The sequence below is a fragment of the Excalfactoria chinensis genome, chromosome 7, assembly GCF_039878825.1.
Source record: "Excalfactoria chinensis isolate bCotChi1 chromosome 7, bCotChi1.hap2, whole genome shotgun sequence".
In the NCBI taxonomy this organism is placed as follows: Eukaryota; Metazoa; Chordata; class Aves; order Galliformes; family Phasianidae; genus Excalfactoria; species Excalfactoria chinensis.
In genome coordinates, this window is record NC_092831.1 from 14,316,655 (window position 1) to 14,343,181 (window position 26,527).

A 26,527-nucleotide genomic window follows, 5' to 3' on the forward strand; every position below is an offset into this window, starting at 1 on the left:
AGCAGAAGAAACAAATTAATAAAATGTCAGTGTAGAGAGAAAATACAGTTTTCTCCCTGAAACAAAGTCCAAGTGATCTGTTTCTACTGCAAAGAAGATGAGGAGGGTGGGACACGGATAATCTATGACCTCTGGGTCTCTGCTGTCACCCATCATTTCTGGAACAAAAGTATCATGGGCTGCTTAGCAAGAATGCTCTTTGCCTTTTCTTCCCACTGAAAAAATGCATATGTGCAAAACAACAAAAAATCTCTTTTCAGTAAAAGAGCTACAAAATAATTCAAGAAGCAGAAAGCTCTTGTAACTCTTCACCTATAAAAAAAAAAGTTAAGAAAGATGAATACACTCAGACTTACATACCTTGGCGTGTCCTTATGTATTCTACAGAATAACTGCTTTATGTAATTATTTATATAATTATTCTCATGTATCATCATGCAGCTACACGCTCCCTCAGTAGGGAGGAGATGCCTTTCATGATTTTGCTCAGCAGATCATTTCTGCAGTTGTTACAGGACTGGCATAAAGCAGAAAGATGGTGAACATAAGTACATTTGTAAAGGAAGGATGCTAGAAGTATCTTATGTCTGTCCTCACAACTCTCCTTCTGTGTTCTGGCTCCATATAAGAGTTTAATCTCTCTTTCCCCCCATGTACCTCATGAGGTTTATGTTTCACAGGGAAAAAGAAAAGCTTTAAATAACCCACTGAAATCAATAATTCTTTACAGAGAAGAGTAAAACTAAATGCAAAAGTACTTTTCATGAGTATAGCAATAGCATAAATATTCAGTTCAGAAGGGTATGAAATACAGAAATCAAAGCTCTGAGAGAAATGGACTAGATGTTAACAATCCACAAATCAGAAAAAAGGATTTCAATGACTTGCCTAATGAAAGTACAGACACCAGATGAGAGCAAGCAGTGAAATGAAGGCAACGCTTCTAAGAGTTTTAAGATCATATCAACTTGCAGTGCATTTGAAATTGCTCTCTGAGCAAAACCTTCTACTTCCTGACATAAGACAAACAAGGACCCACTAAATACTGAGTATATTTCATTAAGCTACTATGGAAGAGGGAAATAAAGTCTGAGCAGCTTGTAGCATCCGTGTCCAGCTTGATTCACATTGTCAGTGCTCAGTGTGAGGCATTCTGTCACTCAGAAGTTCTACAGACCGCACATTTGTGAACCCCCTGTGCTATCCTTGTTCCACTCAGACTCACAAAAGAATTTCTGTTCTGTCTTCCTATGCTTCTCATAAGCGTGTTTAACCCATTCTACTATTTAAGACCAAACTTAGTTAAAACAACAAAGATGCATTATGAAAGTGTGTTTCTGTTAAACAGATGTTCTTCCTCCCCCACCTATTTCATTACAGGCCCTTTTCTCCTACCCTCCTCATCCTGATAACAGTGTTTTTATAGCCAGCTCCCTTTGCAGATTTTAGCCAAGTTTTGAGGACACGATGTTTTAATTTAAACATAGTTCCAGTTCCATGGTTTTATTTTCTATGTATTTGAACTTGCTGCTCTGTAACCCCAAAAGATGCTAATCTATTTTGAAACATTTTCCTAGCCTTTGTTTGTGCAAGAGCTTTCCCCACTGCATCCCCCTTCTGTGCAGGTAGCCCGAAACCATAGCTGCCCTGTGGCTCTGCCTCACTTTTTGGCAGAGTGTAGGGCATTGTCAATCTGCAGCCTTCCATAAGCCTGCATTATTGGCCACATGCCTGCTATGTGGTGAGGACCTCCAGGAAGAAGCGGAACTCCATAAAATTTATCCCATGGAGCAACAAAGCTTCACAGCACCAGCATGGAAAAGTACAGCTAAATACAGCTGTATATGTAGCCTACACAACAGCATCAGGGATCTTGCTTTGCATGACTCCCCTGTTCACCTAGTCATTTGTAAAGTTATTCAGCACCTCAGCACATGCGACTCATTTAATTTAACTGAGACTCTGGTCAACGTGATATGCTAGCTGGCTCACTCACTGAGAACAGTGCAACACAAGTGAGAATAAGCACACTAAAAGCACTAATAGGAGGTTCTATTACAGCTTTTTACTGGCTCTAATTGAATAGAAGTCCCTATATGTTAACTTGAATTCTTGGCTTCTCTGTACTTTTTTACTCTTAATTATGTCCAAGCAATAGCAGCACTGTAAAACTAATCACGGAGGGTGGATCAGAGCACAATCAACGTTCAGAGAAAATCACCCCCATTATCTCCTTGCCCCTAGAGGGATTTTCCATCTCATAAAACAGATCACTAAATATATGAAATAGAAAAACGAATGTTAAAGCCCCTACACTTAACAAAGTTTCAACAAAATAATTCTAGCCTTGACAATCAATCCCAGCACAAAGGGTCTGCAAAAGCCAGTGAAATCAAAGCCCTGCATTAGATTAGCGCTGGTGAAGGGAGTGGTTTCCTGTGCTCTGAAGTAGCCTGCCATCCCTACCGCAGCACAGACTGCCTCAAACTGGAGTAATCTTTTAGGGATGAGGCATGTATGCAGCCTTACTGAGCAAGCTGCATTCTTTGCTGCCTGCTGATGGCTGCTTCCCTCTTCCTCTGTGCCAAGGTCAGGCTCTGGCAAACATTCCACCAGCGATATAAAAGGTGGTTCAGTAACCACATCAACTATGTAATTTGTAAAATTCCCACTTGGGACCCTCAATAAAATGGCTACCAAAAGCAGGCTGGAATGTCAGGCATGCATTCTTTTCTCCAATGTTATCCTGATTTCTTTCTGTTTTACTCTGCTGCTCTGAATTTCCTTTCCTCATTTTTGAGTTAATGGAATGCTAAGTTTAATATTTTAGAAACAATGCTGACAAAACACTGGCACACTGATGGCACACTGGGGAACTTGATGTGACAAAAGAACTGCAGCGTCTCTTCATTTTGCATTGTACAATATTTCTAGAATGATCTTTGTTGACCTCCTTTCACCTTCCTGAAGAACCTCAAAGCCTGCTTTGACTTGAGAGTAAAATCTCCCAATGAATGAAAACGCCCAGCATAAAGGCACTGTCACAGAATTTAACTTTTTTTATCAAATCCTTTTTTCACACTTAGTTTGGAAAAAATCATCAACAGATGGCAAAAGCAGTCCATTTTTCACCTCTTTACAAAGATAAATTGTTCATGGAAAATCAGCCAAATTCACTTCTGATGCACATGCAACACATCCTTGTCTCCTGACTTCAGCTGGAATTATGTGGGATGTAATTTGTGCGTGACTGGCCTAAGGCATCTTAGCTGCTTGTCTATCTGCTATGAGAATAGATTCCTAGAAAAGAATTAGAGTAGGGAAGTGATATGCCACGTTACAAGTGAGCAACTATTACAGTCATCCAACAAGAAACGGTTTAATTTTTATAAGGCTGCCTCTGAATGAGAAGCCAGATACAGCAATCAGTCTAACAGGCTCCCAGTATGTAAGCAGTAACCCATCCATTCATCTCGTTAGAAACACATGCAACATACCAGAAACTCCTGCTGGTGTCTTTATGAATTTTCCATTAAAATGAGCAATCACTGCTTCACATTTTTCTGTTGATTCCATCCTAGGAAAATAAAGAATAATTTACATAAATTAAATGCTTAGATTTCCATATTTCTGCTTTTTTTTTTTTTTCATGCACACTTCTTTCTTTTTCTTACTTTGATCTTACAACTTGCTTTCCCATATTAGAGAAACAGAGAGGATGTTTTCGAAGAATACACTGCTTCAGAAGGGTAAAAACTGAATGCAATTAACATTTTAGACAGTGCAAGGTCTAAGTTAATGCCACACTGCAAATACAATACTCTTATTTACTTAGAGATTAGGAAAAACATGGATGACTGTAGTGCTTTTGCTTTTTGGAGAAAGTAGATCAATATGCGTTCTTAATTGAATTCTAAGTGTACACAATGCATACAAAAAAAGTTAACGCTATTTTTTGATAGATAATGAAGCAATTGTACAGTTTAAGAGTAAAAAAGTCAAACACAAACATGCCTTTACACCTTTTAATTTCTATGCATTATCACAACTAAATGACATGCCTGTCCCTAATTTAATCATCATTACCTTCCAAACAGGAACCAATAACAGAACAGCTGTGGCAGCTACTGAGAATCTGGCATCCTGAGCAGGTTAGTGTACTTATGTTGTCAAAACTAGCCTTAATAGACTAGGTGGATTGCTGTTGAACTACTGCTGGTCTGGGAGCAGCTCCTCAGGTTGCTGCTACATCCTTACATTGCAATGCAGATTTGTTGGCTCTAACAACTAAATTGGACTAAATCGGAACAGATTACTGAGATGTGCAAGTAAAACAGAACTTATTTTAATAGAAGAATACATTTTGCAGCTGTATGCAAGTTGATGTTTAACATTAACAAGGGATTTTCTTTTCATTTGCTTACTGAGTTCTTTAATGTGGATCCACAAATTATGCCCAATGACCTCAGCAGCAAACAAGTGGTACTAAAAATGAGTTAAGCCTTGGCACCTCTTAAATTCTGATAGCCCTTCTGCACAGACCCATGAAATGCAGTCATACACAAGAACCAAAACCATCAAAATGTCAGACTAAACAGTTTTCTTTATGGTTTCAAAACCACCTTCTGGGGAATTTGCAGAAGTTCTGGATTTTGGGATCCAAACCAAAGAACCATAATGTATTTCTTTCATATGAAACAAACACTATTATTTCATTTCAGACAAGGGTCTGACTGCATTATCCCTTATTCACCTGGTGAAATGCTCCCACAGGCAAGACATGATAATCTTTATGTGTTTCTTGGACAATTTTAACTTCAATATTTTTAGCTTTAATATTTACGCAATAATGTTTCAATATCTACCTTGCAGAAGGGAATAATTTTGATTAGGTAACACAACAACAGCTTATTTTGTAAATGCTCTATTATGCATATATGTGCCTACAAATAACAAATATATCAATACATATAATACTTAATTCCTATGTACATATATAAATAAGATCTATAACACAGAATCTACTGAGAAAACACTTTAACCTTCCACAACACCCTCAAGAGGACCAAGATCTTTAATATACACAAGTCTTTTGGACTTATGCACAGAATTTTAAAACTCTTCTGGCTATGTTGGAATAAAAGTATTCCTAAAATACAACTGTGGGTGCAAGGTAGAATTAGTAAGTGAGTTTAGGGAAAAGAGAGTGCATAAATGCACAAGGCCTACCAAATCTTAGCTTGAATGTTACTGGATTCTGCCCTTCACAGTAGCTGCACATAGCATGCCTCTGTTTTTGTTAATGAAAAACTCCAACCTAAAGTCTCCAAATTTTGATTTACAGTTAAGTGTCAAGCAGGACTTAACTAGAGATGGGAAAATACTAGAAAGATACAGAGAAAGCTTAAATGAAGAAACCCCAGAACAAATAACTGCATTAACTACGGGAAAGGCAGATGCACACAGACAGAATGTATGGGAGGTATCTGTTAGTTTAGGGAAAACATTCATTCTTGTTGATTTAGGATACATACTGAATCAAGCTGCCAAATATTTTAAGGTGAAATGTAATGCAAATGAATACAAATATTTTCTTTTCCAAATGATGTTAATGAGCCAGACCACTCAAAAGCACTGGCGTTCAAAAAGTGATGATGAGTGGATTTTCTCACAGGAAGTAATGAAGAAGAGGGGGTAGTGGGGTGGTTTGCCCTCTGGTTTCTTGTTTGGAATTCAAGCCTCACAAGACAGAAACGTCACAGCAGATGTTTGAGAGAAACACTGCATAACCCTTGCTTCAGGAATAGAGAAGAAAGAAGAAGTACAACAAGGAGGAAGTAGTAGAGATGAACTCTTATTCTTGCCAGTTATTTACTAAGAACAATAGATACAGATTCAGCCGTATCAGCAAAATGAGACACAGCCACATTTTATTAAGCAAAAGACAAACAAGCAAAGCTCTGCTTATATTCAGATATCCCTATTCTGGCCTTTTCAATTAACAAGGGAAAAATGCTGCCAGCATAGCTAATGACACTGAAGTACCTGGCAAAGCCAACACCACGGCTTGTCCCACTCGAGTCACGCAATATCCTTGTAGAGATAACCTGCCCGAAAGGCTTAAGCATGTTCTCAAGCTCCTGCTCATCCATTGAAAGTGGCAAATTGGAAATGTATAAATTTGTTGGATCCTGTTCTTGTTGCTGAAACAGAATTAAAAACAACTGTTAATACTAGCATTCAGAAAGATACTTTGAACACAAAATATAAGAACCATTACATACATCTCCTGCTAATTAGTTTTACCTCTTAGATCCCCTTCTAAAGGTGATTCTCCCTAGCATTAGCAACCTCCATCTTCTGTCACTTTATATTGCATTCCTAAGAGAAGCTCCCCTCCTCTTGCTATTAAATACTGCTGACAAGGACATTTTTCAGTGGAGATAAAGGTGAATAATTGACCAATTTATGGAGCATGTTACAACTTCATGTTTCAGATTCTTTTGGAATGAAGAAGCAGCAAAATCAACAAAAGTGAAAAATGACAAGAAATACGACAGTGGTAAAAAGAACTAAAAAAAAAAAAAAAAAAAAAGAAAAAGAGATGTAAATTAAACATGGAAAATATTAGTGAGAATACAAAAATAATGTGGGAAAAGGAGAGGCAATGCATTTAAAACTTGGTACATTGCCAAAATATTTTCATAAGAGTAGCCTGATGTACAAAAAAGTGGGACAGCGCTCTCTTCTCTCATACATGAACATGTTTGAGTTTTCATCATAATTTCACATTATGTATAGAAACAGTAAAAAAGTGTTCCAAAAATGTCTCTAGAAACAGCCAATATGACAGAGCCAGGAGATGATTAGGGCTGATATTAGATATGAGAGACAAATGTAGGCACGTCTGCAATTCCGCTGACCTTACGGCTATCTAGTTTTTGTGGTATATGTATGTAGCAAGAAATTCCATCTTAATCAAAGAAATGCTTCTGTTGAAATCAATCATTTCAAGTATTTGTCAACAGATTTTCCAGTTGTGGTTATGGATGCATCTCTTGCATCTCTCTCGTACTGCTAATTGACGGCTGTACTCTGTTACAAAATACATTCTTTAATCTACACAGATCTGTATGATTTGGCCCTTAAAGTTGTGCAAAACCTTGATGTCATCATTGTGGCTTTTTATATAGATGTAAGTCTCTGCAGCACGTATGATACACAGAGGAACTTTACTGGCATTAGAATAGAAGGATATGAAACAAATGTGATTTTGTTGACACAAGCCTCACTTTACTTTCAGTCTGTGCAAGTAGATTAAGTTGCAGAGAAGTTTGAACCAAAACAAAAAAACAAAAATGCCATAACACCTTCAGGAATTAAAACATTTATTGAAGCAATTAGAGCTGTTTTAGTGGTGATACCATCTTATAAAGAATAAACATCAATTTGTCATTAAACTGCCCTTGTATTAATAGTACCTTGGTACCTTTAGGAACATATCATATAATTCATTAGCTTTCTGTCCTGGATATCACCTCTCAGGTGGGACTGGTGTTCCCTAGGGAAAAAAGGGCCAGGTGGCTAAGTCTTGTTCCTTTTAGGCACAGAAACAAATTCTTACACTCCAAAAAATAATGAAAATTAAAATAGGGAAGCAAACCTTATGCTTAAGGACTCACATTGGTTGCTTGTTTGTTTGTTTGTTTTTCCATCTATATTTAGTTAGAAATGCCTAAGGTTTCCTGTAAGGCTTTTTAAAGAAATTTCAGCATCAAAGGACCTATAAAAGGGAAATGTCCTCATTAATCTTCCCTCCTGATCTGCACACAATGCCACTGACACATGCGTGATTTCCAGCCAAACTGAAATACCATGTAACTTACAGAACACCAACTTTTCCAAGTGCCTGAGTGTTGTCCTAGGCAGTTTCTTTACAGACCATTAAAATGGCATTTAAATAGCACGTATGGTTTTCCTTTTGTTACCAGTTGGGAACAGCCCCCTCCCTTCCATATCCCCTTCCTCCCCCTTTAGTAGTGAATCTGTAGAGAATGCATAGAAGTTTGTTGTTTAAATTATCTACAAACATCTGATTCGCCTTTCACATTAGAAAAATCAGCAGAAAGGGAAGGTGAGAAAATGGATTCACAGGGAACCAAGACATCACATTTATATTCATTGCTGGGCAGTGTTTGAGAGGGAAAAATCTGTGTTACAAGAGCTACATCTCTAACATAAATTTTATGTTTCCTCATCTAGGAATGAATGTCAGATAACTTTTCAAGATTTTTAGAGCTTGCTTGTTACTCAGATTGTCTTGGAGAATTTTGGATTACACCTTGAGATATGTAGGCTTACTTTCTTCTATAATGATCAATATTAGCTTTATATGCAAAAGTATCCTAAAACTTCTGTAAATAACCTGAAACAGTATATGAGTTGGAAATCAGATGCTTTGAATATGTTCATCTATTTTACTGATTTCTTTTTTATTCTATAATAACAAAAGCCTGAATTATATTATTACAATGTTCTCATTAAAAAGTCTAAAAAGCATTGGAAAGATGAAAAAATAAATAACACATTTTGTTTGCACTAACAAAAATGCAATTTATGTGCCATAAAAGAAAAGCTTACATTCAAAAACAATTGTTAGAGAAAGAAATCCATTCACTTGCAGAATATCATGGGAATCGGTTTTCTCTGGATAACTATGAAGATCACATTCACCTTACCCAGGCTCCTATCCCAGCCCGTGGGGTTGTCACATTTCTACATTATAGATGTTGTGTTAAGGATGAGAGGTCACAAACTTTCCTTGCCAAAGGGACGTAAGGCCTGCTGCAGTTCACTACATGACAGAAAGATCTTCCCCCACACATTCCGGGAAACTCAATTCTTGTACCTGTCCGCCTAACAGAGAGCTTCATGCCATACATCATGACACAATGTTGTCAGAACAAGAAAAAGGAATATTAAGTCTAAAAGAGTGTAAGCAACTTTAGTGCTAGCTCAAATAGAAAATCCCTTTGGAATTATGAGGGTACAGAGCCAGCTGATGATTAGGGCTAGTATTATATGTGGCAGGTAAATGTATGCACATCTACAATCCTGCTAACCTTCTGGCCATTCACTTTTTATGATACATGTATGTAGCAAGAAATTCCATCATAATTAAAGAAATATTTCTGTTGAAATCAATCACGTGTTTGTCTACTTCTGCTTTTGGTCCTTCATTGGGACCGACCACAGTGGAAAAAAAAATGGAAGATACTTCTCTCTATGCCCACAGCTGGTAAAGAAGGCAAACATGAGAGACAAAGTGCAAAAAGAAGTTAAATGGATCTGGCTGTCACCAAGAAACTGTGGGATAGTAGCTGCAATTTCATTCCTTTCTAATTTCCCAGAATAAAATAGTTAAAATGCCAACAAACACAGGCCAGAGTGCACCAAGGTTATAACTACACTGCAGATGCTTCAGCCCTGGGCAGTGGCAGCAGTTCAACCATATGAGCAAATAGATCAGAATAAATTAATTTAATCCACTTTTTCATCTTGCTGGGAAGAAAAGAAAGAAAAGAGAAAATAAAAGGACTGCCATTGGTACTCAAAATAGCTGGTTTACAACACCGAGATAATACCGCTGGGGTGAACATAAAGGAAGACCAAACTCCTTTTTACAACAAAGCTGAAATTTTATGAAGTTTGGAAGTAGAAAAAACTATATCTATTATCGTGCAAAACACCTCCACATCTACATTAATTTCTCATGTCATCATGTACCTTCTGTCATCTCCATAAGATTAAGCCTTAAAAAAGCTATCTGGGTAAGTGTGGGGAGACTACAAGAAGCAAGTCATTTCCTCTCCTTCAGAACATGCTGGATTTCCAAGCTGACTTCCAAATGGCAGCCACAACCAGGACTCCCCATCCAACTTTATCCTGTCTTACACAAAAGGCACTGTACAAACAGATGCTTGCTTTTATATAAGGATTTGGCACAGAAAGTGGTTTAACAGTTAAAAATTCAGGAAGTTTGGAGAGAGACAAACTTTTTCTCTCATCCCTCTGTCTCTCTGGCAAACAGCAGTTTAATACATTAAGTTTTGCGACTTCCTTCCTTACTGAAATCTGTCCCACCATAACTTGGTTTACACAGTTATTACAGTGCTGTGTTAGAAGGGAAAATTAACTCCTTGGATATCTGACTTTCTGTAATTCAGCAAATAGGTGCAATGAAATACCTGCAAAAACGAGCATCTAACTCAAAACTTTCCTATAGACAGCAATCACTGTAAGTGCTCTCAAAGGCAGATTCTTCTGTGGTTAAAGTCCATAAAACCATATAATCAGGTTTTACCTTAGAAAATTTAAATCACATGAAATTATTTGTACAACATTAAGAGAATGATCAAAAAGAATTACTAAAGTGAGTGGACAGATTCCTACTTAGGATGGCAAACTAAAATATAAACTGGTCAACCACTGGCATTTCTCTTTTTTCCTAAATGATTTAGGAAGATTGCTTAACTGGAGTCTTCATATCTCATGGAGGGTCTCCTCAGTTAACATGGCCTCCAGAGGGTTCTGAAAGACACTGAAAGCACTCAGCTCACTGCAGATTACGGGCAATGTCAGGGCATTTGTGGGCTACCATAAAAGCGCACATTACTAAGGAAATTAGGAAGTCTTATTTTTAGTCATTCATGTCAGCAAGTTTCTATCAGCTTTTTCTCACCAAATACCTTCAGCTGCACCTTCAGAACCTCTATAGCAGAATGCAACAAAACAAACACTCAGAACAGTGTTTCTTCAGCTCAACGAACTTGTTATCCCCAAGTAGCACTTGCAGCTCTAGCTTAATAAGCTGATTACAAGATATGCCATTTCTCATAAAAGGGATAGAAATGGTCAACTGCTAATGTTCACTTCTGTAGAAAAGTGGTGATCCTACATAATGTGAAAGGTTCTGCCATCATCTGAAATAAATTAACAAAAACCTCACTGTGCGTGTGGAATTGTTCCTAAATTGCAAGCAAAAAACTTGGCAAAACGATAAGACATCTGTTTTCTCTTGCTCTGTGTAAGGTCACAGTTAACAGATAGCCATTCAGAAACATGTGACTAGGAACTGCTCACAGCATGGAAGATCCTCTGGCTGATAGGGAAGGGATTAAATGCTCGTCTGCCTTCCTATAGAAACTACTTTAACATTTACAATTGGCCTGTGTCTCACTGAAATACGTCTGTTTCAGCCGCAGTTTTAATACTGTCTGACCACAGACTGCTAACAAGACAATTCACTGGAAAAATCACTACTACAATCTTCACTTCTTATCCAGAATTCCACAACAAATGCATAGTATTAATATGCTAGGCATTTTAATTCGTTTTCATAGGCACATCTCTATATGAATAAGAAGTCTGAAAAGTAATGTTTAACTATAACAAACACTGTGTACAAGTCTGCAATTAATCCCTGCAACCACATGTTCCCTTTTTATTAATCCTTGCAAATCTTGCTTGCACCCATTGCTCCAAGGACACTAGAGTGCCCCTGGCACTGCTGGATGTTGCTCACAGATGCCACCATTTCCAGCAGAAAGTTGAATGTGCCTACCATGACTCCTAACTAGATGATCAATATGGTCCTTTTCAACTCAGGCAATTCTATGACTCTATGATTCTAACTGAGCTGAAGAAATCACAGCACTGTTTGGCATATGAGGTAAGATTTTTTTGAGCTGAATCTGGGTATTCCAGGGAAGTGGCTGTTAACTGACTTATTTAATGCAAATGCATTCCTGAAATTATGGACATTTTGTAAAATTTGGCTTACTTTCACTTGATTGTAAAATGATTATTAAAAACATGGAATTTGCAGAAATATCCAATATATTTTAAAAGACTACCTTCTAGCTTTCTATTGTAGCTAACTGAAATTTAGGTACAGAAATGGGGAGAAACTGATCACATTTACTTAAGACAGACTATAACCAAAGGATTTAAGACTAAGGCCTACAGAAGGTACCACAAACTAGGTTAAAACAAAACTCCTCTTACAAAACAGTTGCTAACAACTGCTGTAGAAATCTGCTTGTGTTACCTCCCGTTTGCCTGTCATCTGTTCTTTGGCAGTCAGAAGCCCAGATGCAGAATAAAGACTACTGCAATATGCCCACCTTTGCTAGTTGGATTAAGTGCACAAGATACCATGGTAACCTACATTTATTTTCTTACTTTACTCTGCAGGAACAAACCCTGATTTAATTCTACAGAAGTAGACACAGTGAAGACAAGTACAAAAAGTAGTACGTTATTAAAAGTCATAAAAGTTAGATGTTCCTCATTCTTGAGAACTCAAAACCATTTTCCTCATCAGTGATATGAAAGACTACTCTTAATGCACTATGTTTAATAGCTGCAGAACAACCTCGACTTCTGTTCAAGACATGAGGACAAGTGACTAAGCAGGCCTTTTCTTCCTCAAAAACATATCTGCTATGCAATTCACACTTTATTTAATGTGACAGTTCAACTGTCTTTTCCAAACATCTTTGAAAAAAAAAAGGCATCTCAAGTTAGAATACAAAAATGTTCTTGCATTAGACTTAACTGGAAACAAAGATGTAGCTACCAACCTACATAGAGCACTTCACAGTTCTGCCTTTCAGATATTAGTAAAGAATATGAAGGTGAAATGTTTGGGTTACCTCTGAGTTCTGGTGCCCCAACATGAAACCAGACAAAGGGCAAACATTTATAAAATGTTAATTTTATAATTTAAAATAAACTCTTCTACATTTAAGAGAAAATTTGGTGCACTGTGTTGAAGGTCAAGAGACCTCTTCAGAAAATATGAACAATTTCTCAAGAATATGGTGGAATAGTCAGTACATGATGGTAAAACTTATTTTGCATTGTTACCATTGGGCATCTTCTAACACAACTTGACTAAGAAAATCCTCTGAAGGTGTGCCTATTTTTCGTGCATGCAATGAGGGAAATGAATTGTTGATGTGAGGATCTAGTGCAAGATGCATGAGCATACTTACTTGTTCTAGTAGAAGGAAGGAAGTGAAGACTTTAAGGAAGGAATTACAAAATTTTGCATCTGAAGCCCTAATTCCTAATAATGTGAGACTGTGGGGAAATCTTCCAATGGATACACAATGACTCCTTCCCCAAAAATGCACATTAGTAAATGGAGCAACAATCCTTGGCTTAAATTAACAAATGCCGATGTCCTCAGAAATTCTCCAAGTCCATGGACTACTTTCATTAATTCTGTTAGAAGTGACACAAATTAACCAAAAATAAATTTGTGCTTCTGTAGGTTGGGGAGGGGGGGAGGGAGAAGCAACAAAAAATGGAAAATACCAACTGGAAAAGACTGAGCATCACTCTAACAGCATAGCAAAGTTGTACACAGAGAAGCACAAAAAATCTCATGAACAAAGAAAGAGAATAGAGAGGGCAGGAAAGAAGACGAGGTCTTTGAGAAAATCTAGGGTAACAGACTCATTGAGTCTATATGAATTGCATTAGATTCAGATGGGTGCATTATGTTGAATGGAGGATGCCCCACTAATGTTTAGGACCAGGCTGGAATATGTTTGCAAGAGCACCGGACTGTGTGCTAGTGGCTCCAGTGATACCCAAAGAGCACAACAAAATCTCAGCTAAAAGGAGTAACTCCATATGTGACTCAAATTTAATAGCTATAAGCCTTTCACTATATTATCTCAGGAATCAATATACCCACCCTGACTAGACAATATGCCTATGCAAGTCTAACTATCATGCCAAGAAGTATGTTATATATCACTCAATGAGATATGAGCTGCCATAGCCAAGCTGCTATTATTCTACCTAGCTTGAAATATCTCTCCGATGCCATCAGCATGATACAGATATTCTCATCTGGCTTTATCTAGGCTGCAAACACAATCATTCTCTTGAATTAAGTTTGCTAGATACAAAGATGTCAAAAACTATGCTTTTTATAAAAAATTTTTTTATTCTGTTTTTGTTGTTGTTGTTGTTTGTTTGTTTTTATCCTTTATTTTTACATACTGGTTTACTTAATATAAAGAACTTAATTCAGTTTTCCTGATAAGAAAGTCACACTTTCAACCATCTGAAATGCTTTACTATCTCTAAAACACTCCTTAAGGGTTCTCAGGTTTTAAAATCTCTATTCAAAATGGCAACATACCAATATGCCAACTAGATTTCCTATGTGTACCTACCTTCCTATACCTTGTCACTTCCTATCTGCTCTGAGCAGCACATAATCCTACTATTATTTCATTGATTTTACCTTTGGAGTGGGGAGGGCAGAGAAGAGAAAATTCTCAAACAATAAGCATTCACCCTTATATCAATAATAACAACTTTTCTAACAGAGATCAGTAGAGTTTCTTTATGATATGTCTGTACTGATCCTAGTGAAACAAGTATTTGGGGTGAGAGCTTATTTAGGAAAAAAACACAAGGTATAAAGGAAACTTAGTTGAGTAAACCTTACAGAAGCAGCATTTCAAGTATATCCTGGGCTATATATTTCCATAGCACTCTCTCTCACTGACAAAGACCTGGGATTCGATCAAACATTTCCAAGCATTCTGACCAGTTTTCAATACATGACTTGTTACTCTAATGGTGTCATTTTAAAATACCATACAGAATTTTCTTCCAAGCAGTATTGTATTTAAGGCAGCATGTGTCCAAACTCCACATCCCTTCAAAAAACTACAAAGGCTTTTAGCAAAAATAATCATAAACTTATTCCTTCATCATTCTTTAGTGACAGGAGATTTCTGAACAAACCTTAGAACCCATTTTTTCATCAATTCATCAAAGTGAAGGTACTCAGAAGCACAGTTTTAATAAAAGAAAAAACCTAACTATGAAAACTGGGGAAAACTGTTTGATGCCGCTACTAATGTTATTTAAGAAAGAATGGTTCTGAATAATGATAATTTTTTAACTTATTACTGGTTTATTATTGAAGCCCTCCTTGAGGAGCAAGAACAATAAACTAATAAAAGAAACTTCAATAAGAAATTAAAATGAACCAAAATAAACCAAAACTGACTCTCAGTCAGTTTCTAACTAGCTTAGAAATAACAGTACTCTTGCAAGATATGCATCTGCTCCTCCATACGTCATCTCTAGAGCTGTCCTGAAACAAACTACCTACCACTACTGCTGACATCATCTCTTCATCCCCTTCCACAGTTGCTGCTACACAGTGGAAAAGAAATGAATAAGACCAAATGCTGGAAATACACCAATGAAAATGAGGAAAGGGGGAATGCTCATCACCTCCATTTTAATTTTCAGTCAAAAAGCTACTCTCATCCTCCGGTACCACAAAAATATCTTCTGTAAACTCTCAGCAGAATTTCCTGACCAACAGGAATTTCAGTTTCAGCTGTCACCAGAAGACACACTTAACCAGCACACAGCACACTGCAGAAAAACTTCCCAAGTTGCTTAAGTGCAATTGTCTTAGTAAAGGTTTCCAAATCCAGATCTCTGAAAGGGCAGAATAATTGAAGACATAATGTTTCTTAAGCAATGCTCTAACTCTCAGTTCCTTTAATTGAAACTATCATCATGACATCTCCCAGAATGTGGCCAGTTCCCCACAATGGCCCTCTTCTCAGGATATGGTTTGAAGCTGCATTTCAGGCCCCAGGCCATCCAAGTCTGCTCAGCAATAGCCAAAAGTCAGATCAGATTGGAAGCAGACAGCAGAGTACAGCATGAGCTTAACCAGAGCACAGAAAAAGTTCAGAGTCAATATTTGAAGTTATCTCTACAAAGCAAACAGCAGAAGTTTTGATAAGTACAATCCAGACAGCTTCTACTAAAGTGGGATTTGTAGATGACCTTGTTGAAAAGAAAACCTTTTTAATTTATCAGTATATAGTTACAGTATAACACTGCGAAAAGGGATTCATAACAGTCAGATTCAGGCTTCAACAGCAAATTCTTTCCTTCCATTTCACCTGTGATCCAGGAGAAAGATGTGAAAACCCAGGTAGGAGTGGTGCTACCGATGGCCATGGTCACAATGTAACGATGCTTTCCCAAACTTAACTGACAGGCACACGCCACTTTCTAACTGAAGCAGCTGCACTGGTCAGTAAGGAAATCCATTGGCACATATCTGGCAAAATGTTCTCCAGAACCTTCAGTCTGACATTCAGGCTGATGCCAGATTAAACAGTTTCACTGCAACATGACTGCTTTATGGTACTGGCTTTGTAGTGTGCAGTAGGGTAACACCAAATACACAACCACAAGTAAATTTTTATACATTGTAATGCATATGAAGAGTCCGATCTTCAACCCTGCCAGAACAACTGGAAGTGGATGGTGATTCTCTGTTTGGCACACCCAAGTGGAAATATGATTTTTCAGACAAAAGGAGAACAGCACTGCCTGTCCACCCCACCCCAATCAAACTTTCAAGTGCTCAAAATAGATAGACAACAAATCAAAGCACTCAAACTCTCCATCATTTATGACTGCCTGTTGTAGCACTGTTTATTGTTGTTGCTCTTCTTTATTTCTTTTTTTCTCTCTTTTTTTCCCCCTAAATTTATAATCCAATCACTCTTACCATGCTAAAAAGTAAACGAACAAGTTTCACTCTGATGCCAACTTTATAGTTATAGATCTCCCAGAGGTCAGCAGGATTGACAGACTCCAAGTGTCAGAAAATCAATCAAAATGGTCAAGTTTTATGATACATGCTTTTTCATCAATGCTAACAGAATGAAATATTAGCAATTTTGCAACTAACTAGCAGAAGAATCGATTCAAAAATATATATGGAAAAAAATAGGAAATTATTCATTAGATTACTCTAGAGAATAATTAAAGCTTCACCTACTGAAGTCAAGCAGACAGTTAAATCAGCTACAATTCTTTATTAGCAAAATTAATTTACTTGTACTTTCTTTTCTCTCCTCCTACCTACGTATTCTATTTGTAAGATGGCAGACAGAGGTGCTGAAAAATCTACTGCATATTTTGAAGTGATTACCTAAAAACTAAGGAGTAATTCAAAGTTATTTATTAAACACAGATAAAATAGTATAAAAAGAAAAAAAAATCTGATGTATTTTGGTAAGCATGTATGTTTGTATCATGGTTACAGTGAAACATGCATTAAGTATGAAACATATGGTTTCCATTTTGTAGCCCTGGAACCCATCCAAAGACATTTTATGTTGTTAGCTTAACTGTTCTCCTCAGCTGAGAAGCTGTGGAAAATATCTCATCTGAAAAAAATCTGCACCTAATGGATAACTACAAAAGATTTGCTAGATCTGCTAAGGACTGTTAAATTTAAAAAGGCTCTGAGTTTACTCTTTAATTACTGGAATATTTCTATTTAATTAGAATATAATTTTCAAACTCTGAAGAATCTATGTTAAGAGGCACCACAAATTACACCAACAGGTTATGTTGGAAATATTTTCTTAACTGAATAAATTTGCAGTGGTGGCTATGGCATTATGTTGGAAACTGGCCATCTGACCTAAGACCACCATATGACAAAGCCATTATTAATGTATCATCTCCCTGATTTTATAGATTTACAAAGCTTATCTTGTGGAGATAGAGTTCTGCTCTGAAGACCATGTTAAGTAATAACTCAATACAGAGACCAGAGATCAGTAAAAATAAGAAAAAGAAGACCATATTTCTTTAATTTTAGTAATACTTGATTTTGTCCTGATGCAAAATAGGTTGTCAAAGAGTTGGCTAGGAATATAAAGAAATTCCTAGCACAGATTTATATTTTACTTCTATTAATGCAAAGTACATAAAAAATGCTGAAAACAACGTTGCAAAGTTAAATTTTGCTATGTTGTACTTAAAAATTCACCCCCAAATTGCAAGACTGTTTACCTCAGTAACAGCAATTAGATGATGTATATAACCTCTTACACCTGCCTGCTAGAAGCTGTTGTAGCTAGCCAGTTTGTCCAGAAGTTAACATGATGAATTTAACCCATCAAGCATTATGTAGTTCTTATTCCTAATAATAACAATAATGATATTCCTGATCTTTCTTTTCATTAAGCCAATGGAAAGGCAGCATAAATTAAAATAGCAATAAATCCAATCAAATGCATTTGGAGAATTTACCAGACTTTTTTGTTCTTTATTTTATTAGTTGAGCTAACTTGGGATATGCCTGTTGAAAGTCCCATTTTGTTATCTTGTGTCTTGAGAACTGTGTTCTCCATAAAGGTCTTGCAACCTGAGAATTCACACTGCCAATGCTCTGCTAAGGTATAAGCTTACTTCTCTTCATAAACCACTGCAAGAGTTAGCCAGTTAATTTAACTCACCTTTGCCATTTGTGCCTGGACTCCGCTAGCCTTTAGAGCAGAAACCGCCTTCTGAGCAGCTGCTGGGCTGTCGAAGTCAACAAAACCATAACCTGAAATGCAAAACAGTCTGGTTTCTCCTCTTCAGATTGTGAATTTCATCAACAAGGTAGCAATCAGCTTTTAATCAAAGAGTTTGTATGCTATGAGCATGGTTATTTAATACAATTTCTTTGTTGGTTCTTCATGTAGTTCCCAGAAAAAAAACCTACCCAAGTCCTTCCATCTTGTAATGACGTAGACCTACTGTAGTAGAACAAATCAATTCCCATGCTCACTAATTATCAGGATTTTGTCCAAATCTGACTAATAGTATGGTGCTTTGTTTTGTGTTATCTGGTTATCATAACCAGGAAGAGCAAATGTGACATCAACAATTTATTTCATAGAGCTCACCAAGGAAAGTGCAATCTGTTAATTTTTCTAAACTAAATTCTTCATCTGGTTTGAATAAGTGACCAATAAGCCTTTAAGTTACAGGTCATTTACTTAGAACTGGGAGAGTAGGTTAGTTTAAAAGATGCATATCTACTGCACTATAATCCAGTTACTTCATTGTACATACATAAAGGACAGCTAAAGTAGAAAGTGACTGAAAATCCACCTTCAGTGAAATCAAATGAGATTTTCCTATTGTTACTGAAAACAGAATGTAAATAAAATATTTTTTCTATATCATAATGGAATATTTTAATTTTAATATAAACTGAAGTTAATTACAACAATTTCCATATATATATGCAATTTATTATTATTATTATTCTAAACAATGTACAGTTAAGAGATTCCAACACATTTGGACAGCAATAAGCCTTGGTGACTACAGACTGGGATTTTTAATCCCAAAAAGATAATTGGAGTTTGAAAGCTACTTCTCTTATTTGAAGTCTTGTTCTGAATTTTTCAGCCCCCCCCTCCTTCCCACCAGTTAACCATATTAAAAAATCCCTCTCCAATGTCTAAACTGGGATAAAAACAAACAAACAAACTGTAGAGGAGTATAAAATTCAATCATTTCTTTGATGGTAACAGTATCCTCTTACAATATGTCTATACTGAGAACAAAAAGGTTGTGCAAAGATACTACTGAGACAGCTTTAAAGTCCTTAACTTGGGAAAAACAACTAGAGCAGCCTTGCACATCAGAGCGAGCTTATTTAACCTGCCAAGAAGCTTAAGAAAGCAGCATATTGTTCTGTGTAACATGTGGTGTTGTAGACTGTTAAATTTTGACAAGAAACAGAGTGAATTAGCTCATATCAAATTTTGGGCTGCCAAAGGAGGACTAGTTTTTCATACCCGTGCTAGCATAGGTTATCACTACCACCACACTGCAGCATGCAATATAGATGGAGTTACATACTGATACCAAGTATGCCATCAGAGCTGGCTTTGCCATCTTTTCAACGATACATAAACGCAATTGCTCATTGCTCCAGTTACTTTATATGACATGTTATGCTTTTTTGGCAAGAGCCAGAGATGCTGTCAATCTCTTGATTAACTTCCAGTTACATCTCTGCATTCTGCCTACTCATATTCCCACTGCAACTCTGAAGATGTGAAGTGAGCTTCCCTGTAGCTTCAACTTGCCATACACCGTTAGAATAGATAGTTAGTTACTGCTTCACACTGGTGAGATTTCAAATCCGTATTGGAAAAGTGAGCTAAAACCTCTTAAAATATTAATGTGAGATTTTCTGTTTAAATCTTTGAAGAGTCAGGACCAGAAGCAGCGTTGCTGGCAGAGCTCCTGAAGTCTTCAGGAGCTGGGGGAATGGGCAGACTAAATCAGTTAGCTGCTGTCATCGGTATCAATGGACAGAAACAACTGAAAAGGGTGTCCCCTATTTCCTAGTCACAATGTGCATGGATGACATCTGCATATGAGCTGGGAAAAAAAAAAAAAAATAGAAATTTAAGTTTCTGTACTGTCAGTCCCCCATTAACAGCTTAAGCTGGGAACCCAGGTAGTTATGTATAAGAGCTGTGCCACTGCACTGTTTCCAATTCTGCCACAAAAAAACAAGACTTGATTAAAGATAAATTCTCTTCTCCTGCCTCTACCTATCAGCTTCACACTCATTAACATTGCTAAACCATCTGACTCAATTCTTCAATTTGCTTAGAAATTATCTTCTTAATTGTAAAAAAAAATAAAGAAGTCTGCAATCTGATATTTCAGTGTCTGCTGCCACACCTCCCACCAAGCACACTGCTGGGATATGAGATTACATCTCACTGTAATTGCAGTGAGTGCTGCAGATCACTGAACGGACATACCCAGCTTATCTAAAGGAGGTTTTGTATTTTTTCCAGCTGCAATTACTTAGGTGAACACGAACCCCCTCTTTGCTCCCAACACATTGACTAGCATATAGCTAAACATAATTACCCTACTGGAACATGTGATTAACTGCTGCTTCAAACTGTTCAAATTAGCGGAGCTGATTTCCACAATATATAATTTTTTCAGATGCTTCATACAATCAAATGGTTTGCTGTAAGCTTCCCTGGTTTCTCCAGGCCAGAGGAGAAAAGCTGCTTTTAACTCCATTTTTGTGTTTCAAACAGAGGCTGAGTGGCAGCCAGCAGCGTGCGTGTCCGCTTCACCCAGGGCTGGCTGCACCATTGACACGGGCGGGCTGCCAGCTCCGCTGGAAACAAATGTACTGAGCATGCTGTCCACGGGCAACAACAAGCCTGCTTTATGAGCATGACCGGAGAAAGGAAATCAAAAGTACTTAAAATACAGTGTTGGTTTATTTTGTAAAATCAATTAATTAGTCAGTTGTTAAATAGTCAATTTTATAAAATCAATTGATTAACCAGGTGAATGTAATATAAAAGCAAACATACCTTTGCACTTGTTCGTTGTCTTATCCAAAATAGCCTTTGTGGATACAATTTTCCCATACCTAGAAAGTATTATACATACGTAAAGAAACGCATAAGGAAGAAAAAAACAACAACATTCTATTACAGCAGACATCCCATTCACACTGTTTTATTGTGCTTACCTTCAATAAGTTGCAATAGTATATAAACTGTACATTTATTTAATGAAAACTTGTATGCAGATAGGAGCAACAAAAATGATCAACTATTTCACATGTGGCCATGCTTTCCACTTGTAGAATCATAGAATACATTGGGTTAGAAGAAGGGACCTTAAAAATCATCCAGTCTCAACCCCCTGCCATGAGCTGGCTGCCATGCACCAGACTGGGCTGCCCAGGTCCTATCTGACCTGGCCACCTCCATGGATGGGCAATTCTCCCTGAGTTCCCAGTAGCACAGGAGAATCATAAAACAAGCCAGAGAAAAAGTGCTTTATTCTGGTAAGTACTATTCTGGTAAAATCCAGGTATGCTGAAGAAACCATATTTTAGGGATAAGCTCTCCCAGTCAGTGTACGTACCAAATAAAGCAGACAAGAAACAGACTCATCAGTGCTAGTCTCAATAATAAGGTTCAAAAAAAAATTTATTATTATTTTTTTTAAATTACTGGTGCAAATCCAAATCAGTGAAACCTCTCCTGTATGAACCAGATTTCTAAAAGCTGATCAGCAGGGCCAATAAAGAATTTTCTGTATGCTTACAATGGAAAATTGAAATGCAAACTATTTCAACTGAAAGCAAAACATCCACCAGGAAAGTTTCAATTTTCTTTTTGTAAAGAAAAATACATTAATTGCTTGTTTGCATCTTTTCAATAGCTTGACAGCCCAGGCACCAATCTGCTATGCAGCCCAAAGGTCAGCATCCACTCAGCTAAGACAAGATAAACTAAACAGACAGACAGAAATCTCAGCTATAGGAATGAATGCTGATTCTGAAATGCCCTGCAAAGTTTGCCACTAATAGCTCTTTTGACTCTGAGTAGAACTTGTTGCATTAGGAGAAAACTTGCAACTCGCATTGGAAATTAAATCCAATTTTTAATTAAAAACAAAACAAAACAAAAAAACCATAAAAAAGCAGCTCCACTGGCACAGACACACTCATTACATAGCAAAGCAGAAGCTGAATCAGAAACTGATCGGATGTTCCCAAGTTCCCTACCACAAGCTCCTCTCTTTGCTTTTGAACTACATTTGACACTATCCAGTTTGTATATAAGTGAGGTATGATGAAACATGATTTTGTTTTCACACGAGAAAACACAAGGTAACGTTACATCAATATGTATACCTGAGCATTATGTGCCAAGAGGTTCTCTATCATTGTACAAGAACCAAAAGCAAACTGAAAAGTATTAGAAATGTTATCAGCAGAAGTAAGAAGACTTTGGGGAAGAATGAAGCTTCACCAGCTCATTTGCTAAATATAACTCCACCAGAGTGGCAGTTACTGAGTAGCATTTCCAAAAGACATTATTTCAAAAGACGACTGACAGAATTTCTGCAGAAGTTCTATTAGTCTTAAAAGTTCTTCAAAATATGCAAAATATATATGAGTGCTCAAATAGCTGCTTGCTTGATAAGTTATAGTTATTTAAGTGTAAAGCTTATCTACAAAGTGCTTTCCTCCTAAAGAACAATTAAGTATATTCAATCTCAGGACTGGTTTCAGGTCAGTGAGCTACTGTATGACTTCTGTTGGCTGCAGAAGAGTAGACCTGGGGCACTACACACTGGACATTAGAGTCCTTATTGTGTTTGCATCTCTGAACGTCTGCACTGCCATAACATAGAACTATCCATCTATAGCCTAAAAATGTATGAGAGCCTCTGAAAAACTGTATATGCTTAAATATACCATGCTAGAAGCTGTAGAAAAGCAACAGAAATTTTGCCCAATAACTGTAGCACATACTTCCTTATTTGTAGCAGTTATTTTCCATATGAGTCATTCCATATGAGAGCTTTATACCCTGTGAGTTCAAATTTCTGAACTTTTCCTGTGAGCACAGAGTAAATGTACACACTGTAAGCACAAGAGAGGCAAACTGTTCAGGAAGAGGGATCTTTGAGATCTGTTAAATTCTTGTGCCCCAGCACAAAATCTGATGCCAGCATTCTCCATATCCTACCAGCTTTCCCATTGTCTTAATGTGAAAAGTTACAAAACCTTTGAGGAAAACATGCATGCAAACAATGAACAAAATGAAGGGGGATCTCATCTCTGCTAATCTTTCAGGACTTGAAAGAATAGAAAGTGACGGTGAAGAATATACTATTCAGAATCTATGTAAACAAAACAGCTGTATTACTCAACCAGTTTGGTGACTGAGGGGAATCAGGGGCTGGCTTTGGACAGCACTGGCCCAGATACTGACGTTCACTAGCCAACTGCACCTAAACACGTGTCTGCATGTCTGTTCCTTACACCCATCCCTGCCTTCCAATGTACAAGACCACTGGTGATATAATTCTCTGCCCTAGATGGTACAGCTCTTGCAGAGAACCAGCTGCCATGGAAGGCAGCCACAAAATGTCATCAGTGTGAGTCTGTGAATGCACCAGAGAAGCAATGTAACAATGGCACCCACCACCGGGTTTTTTTCCTGTGATGTTCCCAGTACTCCTTCCAGGTGATAGCTCTCCACTCCTCATGAAGCTCAGAAAATGCAGTTTGCTCCACCTGAGCCTGACTTGAGGAGAACACCCTTTTCTTGCTTCCAATACGTGGTCTGTTAACAGGGGAAATTGCTCTTTACAGTTCCTCATAATTGCTTTCTTCAAATGATGACTATCATGAACATCTACTTCCTTCCTCCTAAGTTCTGCAATCCTAATATTACTGCTAACATAGGTTCCTGCATTCAAATACTCATTTGCTAGTGCAACTGCAATTGAGATCTACCAGAAATCAATGATCTACATAACACATTAAAGTCATGCTCCAAACTAATACATGTTGCCTGCTTACAAAAAAGAATACAGCAAGAAAGAAGAGTTCAATTAAAAAGGTGTCTATGATGTTAGAGGTCTTGCCACTTCCCTCAGAGCTTGAGAACATTTAACAGTCCTAGACACCCCACTGGTGCTGCTGCCCTGCTGCTCCAGAGCCCTCCTGCATGCCTGATGAGACTCGCTGCTGAAGGCAGGGCAACAAAGCAACAACAGCTACAAAATTTTGGAGATAGAAAGATGTCTTCAGTTTTGCATCTCTTTTCTCATTTTCGTAGGTACAGCACTTATACTAGCATCAATTAATGTATTAAGGAAGATAAGATCCAGGTAAAAGTCAGGCAAATACTTGCCAGGGTGAATTGATTATGAGATTAAAGGGACTATGTTCAGTAACAAGTTGTGTACTGATGCATTAGCTACCCACTGTACAGAAGATCATGACAAATATATACTTGGATAGGACATCAAGGACAGACTTGTCTGAAAGCCAAATTAGGGAGACATGCAGTATTCCTACTTAACTGACAACGTTCACCTCTGCTTATTACAAACTCTGTGCAGAAATGAAAGGATAACTCCACCAGCCCATATCCCCTAACGTTTACTGCCAGGCAACGTGAACCTCAAAATATAGCAACATACCTTTGACTTAGATACTTCTAAAGTGGAAAGTTTGAAGCAAAAAATCTATACGTACCTTTTAGAAATCTCATTGTTCAGTAACATGATCAAAGGCAGTACAAGTAACAAGATCTATTACATATAGCTAGGAATACTTTCTGTATACTTAAAACATGTCTGAAGTATAATTTTGGCAATGATGGAGGATGAAAGAAAAGGCTTTTTAAAAAACTGTACACTGATCAAACTGAGAGAGTGTTTACTTCTCTCCTTTTGTACATTTGCAAGCACAATGCATGCACTTGTGACATGAGGGTGAAAAGGTGCCATGAGGAGCAGGGCAAGAAATGGGAACAAATCAGCTTGAAGGCTCTGCCACAAGTGCTACTTTGAGTGTTGAAAGAACTTATCTGTGTGTGCATTAGGGGAGGTACAGAAAGAACAAGCTGTGAAAAGCTAGACGGGGATTGTCTGGAATTGTTTAAATCTTTGTCTACAGCTTAACACACCTCATTCCACCAAGCTCAGTATTTCCCTTTACAGTATTTTCCAACTGTGAAGGTTTTTCTACCACCTGACTTTGACTTGGACCCTAACATGCCAAAAGAATCTCTGCTCTTCTGGAAAGCCCTAACCATTTAGAGCTGCTTAGCTTCTCCAACCACCTGTGATGAAGAGGGCTGTGCCCTCTCTACCTTTGTAGAAGCACAGTCCTGGTGTAGAAGGATCATTCCTAGAGATGCTGCTGCTCTCCCCTGCATTACTATAGAATTGTCAGAAGTCCTCTGCAATGCAGAAATAGTGCTGCAAAGCTTTTGTGTTTATTTCAAATTGTGTTTTAGATCTCAGCATCTTATCACTGCCCTTCACAGAATGCTCTTTATTCTTAAGAGTCAAAATCAGGTGGTAAAGCCAGGCACATATTTCATAACATATAAGTGGCTCTGAGTACATGAACTCACTATAAAGTGGAATTGAAAAAGGCATGAAGACCCGGCTCAGCACAAAGGTTTTGGTGAGGAGCCAATGTCCTCACCAGGTAACCCAAAGACATGAGAGAGCCAACAGGGCCATGTGGGAAGGCAGATTAATGCTAAAACAGTGCAGCTGCTCCACACATCTGCATCAAAATAAGCCTTACTTTACCAACTAAAACGAAACAAACAGGTAAAGCAAATGGGAGAACTACTTGTAAAGAAAATGCTATATACTAATTGCAATACAAAAAGATGCATACACTCAAAATGTAGTACATTTTTTCTTGAAACTGAGTGACCCCAAATACATACAAGTAACAAATACCCATTTCTCCAAATCAGTCAACTTTAAGCAAGCATCCTTACCTTCCCAAACCCAGAGCATCCTATTCTGAATAGCAAAAATAATAATAATAAAATGGGACCTTCAAAGACAAGTCTGTTATCACATTCTGTACCATTACTTGTAGAATATGTGGAAGCCCAGCCAGTTCATTTTCACTGAGATCTAGAGAAGAGAAACCTGAGCAGTCTATAGGAAAGCCTTACCTATGCTGCAGTTCTCAGCCTCTCTGCTCCAGGTGGTAACAAGAAAACAAATTCCCCATAACTGAGAAAAGAGTCATGGGAATTGCCAGCAAGAGCTA

At 37.5% G+C, this 26,527-nt stretch overlaps 1 protein-coding gene across 4 annotated transcripts in view; it reads right to left on the reverse strand.

Moving 5' to 3' along the window:
- Nucleotides 1-26,527, reverse strand: part of RBMS1 (RNA binding motif single stranded interacting protein 1) — a 138,913-nt gene that overhangs the window by 15,205 nt on the left and 97,181 nt on the right. For all 4 annotated transcript variants that reach the window (XM_072342126.1, XM_072342125.1, XM_072342127.1 and 1 more), the window contains exons 3-6: nt 21,282-21,340; nt 18,384-18,475; nt 6,046-6,203; nt 3,498-3,577 (exon numbers count right to left, since the gene is read on the reverse strand). In XM_072342126.1, the coding sequence (XP_072198227.1) occupies nt 3,498-3,577; nt 6,046-6,203; nt 18,384-18,475; nt 21,282-21,340 (389 nt within the window). The remainder of the gene's footprint in view (nt 1-3,497; nt 3,578-6,045; nt 6,204-18,383; nt 18,476-21,281; nt 21,341-26,527) is intronic.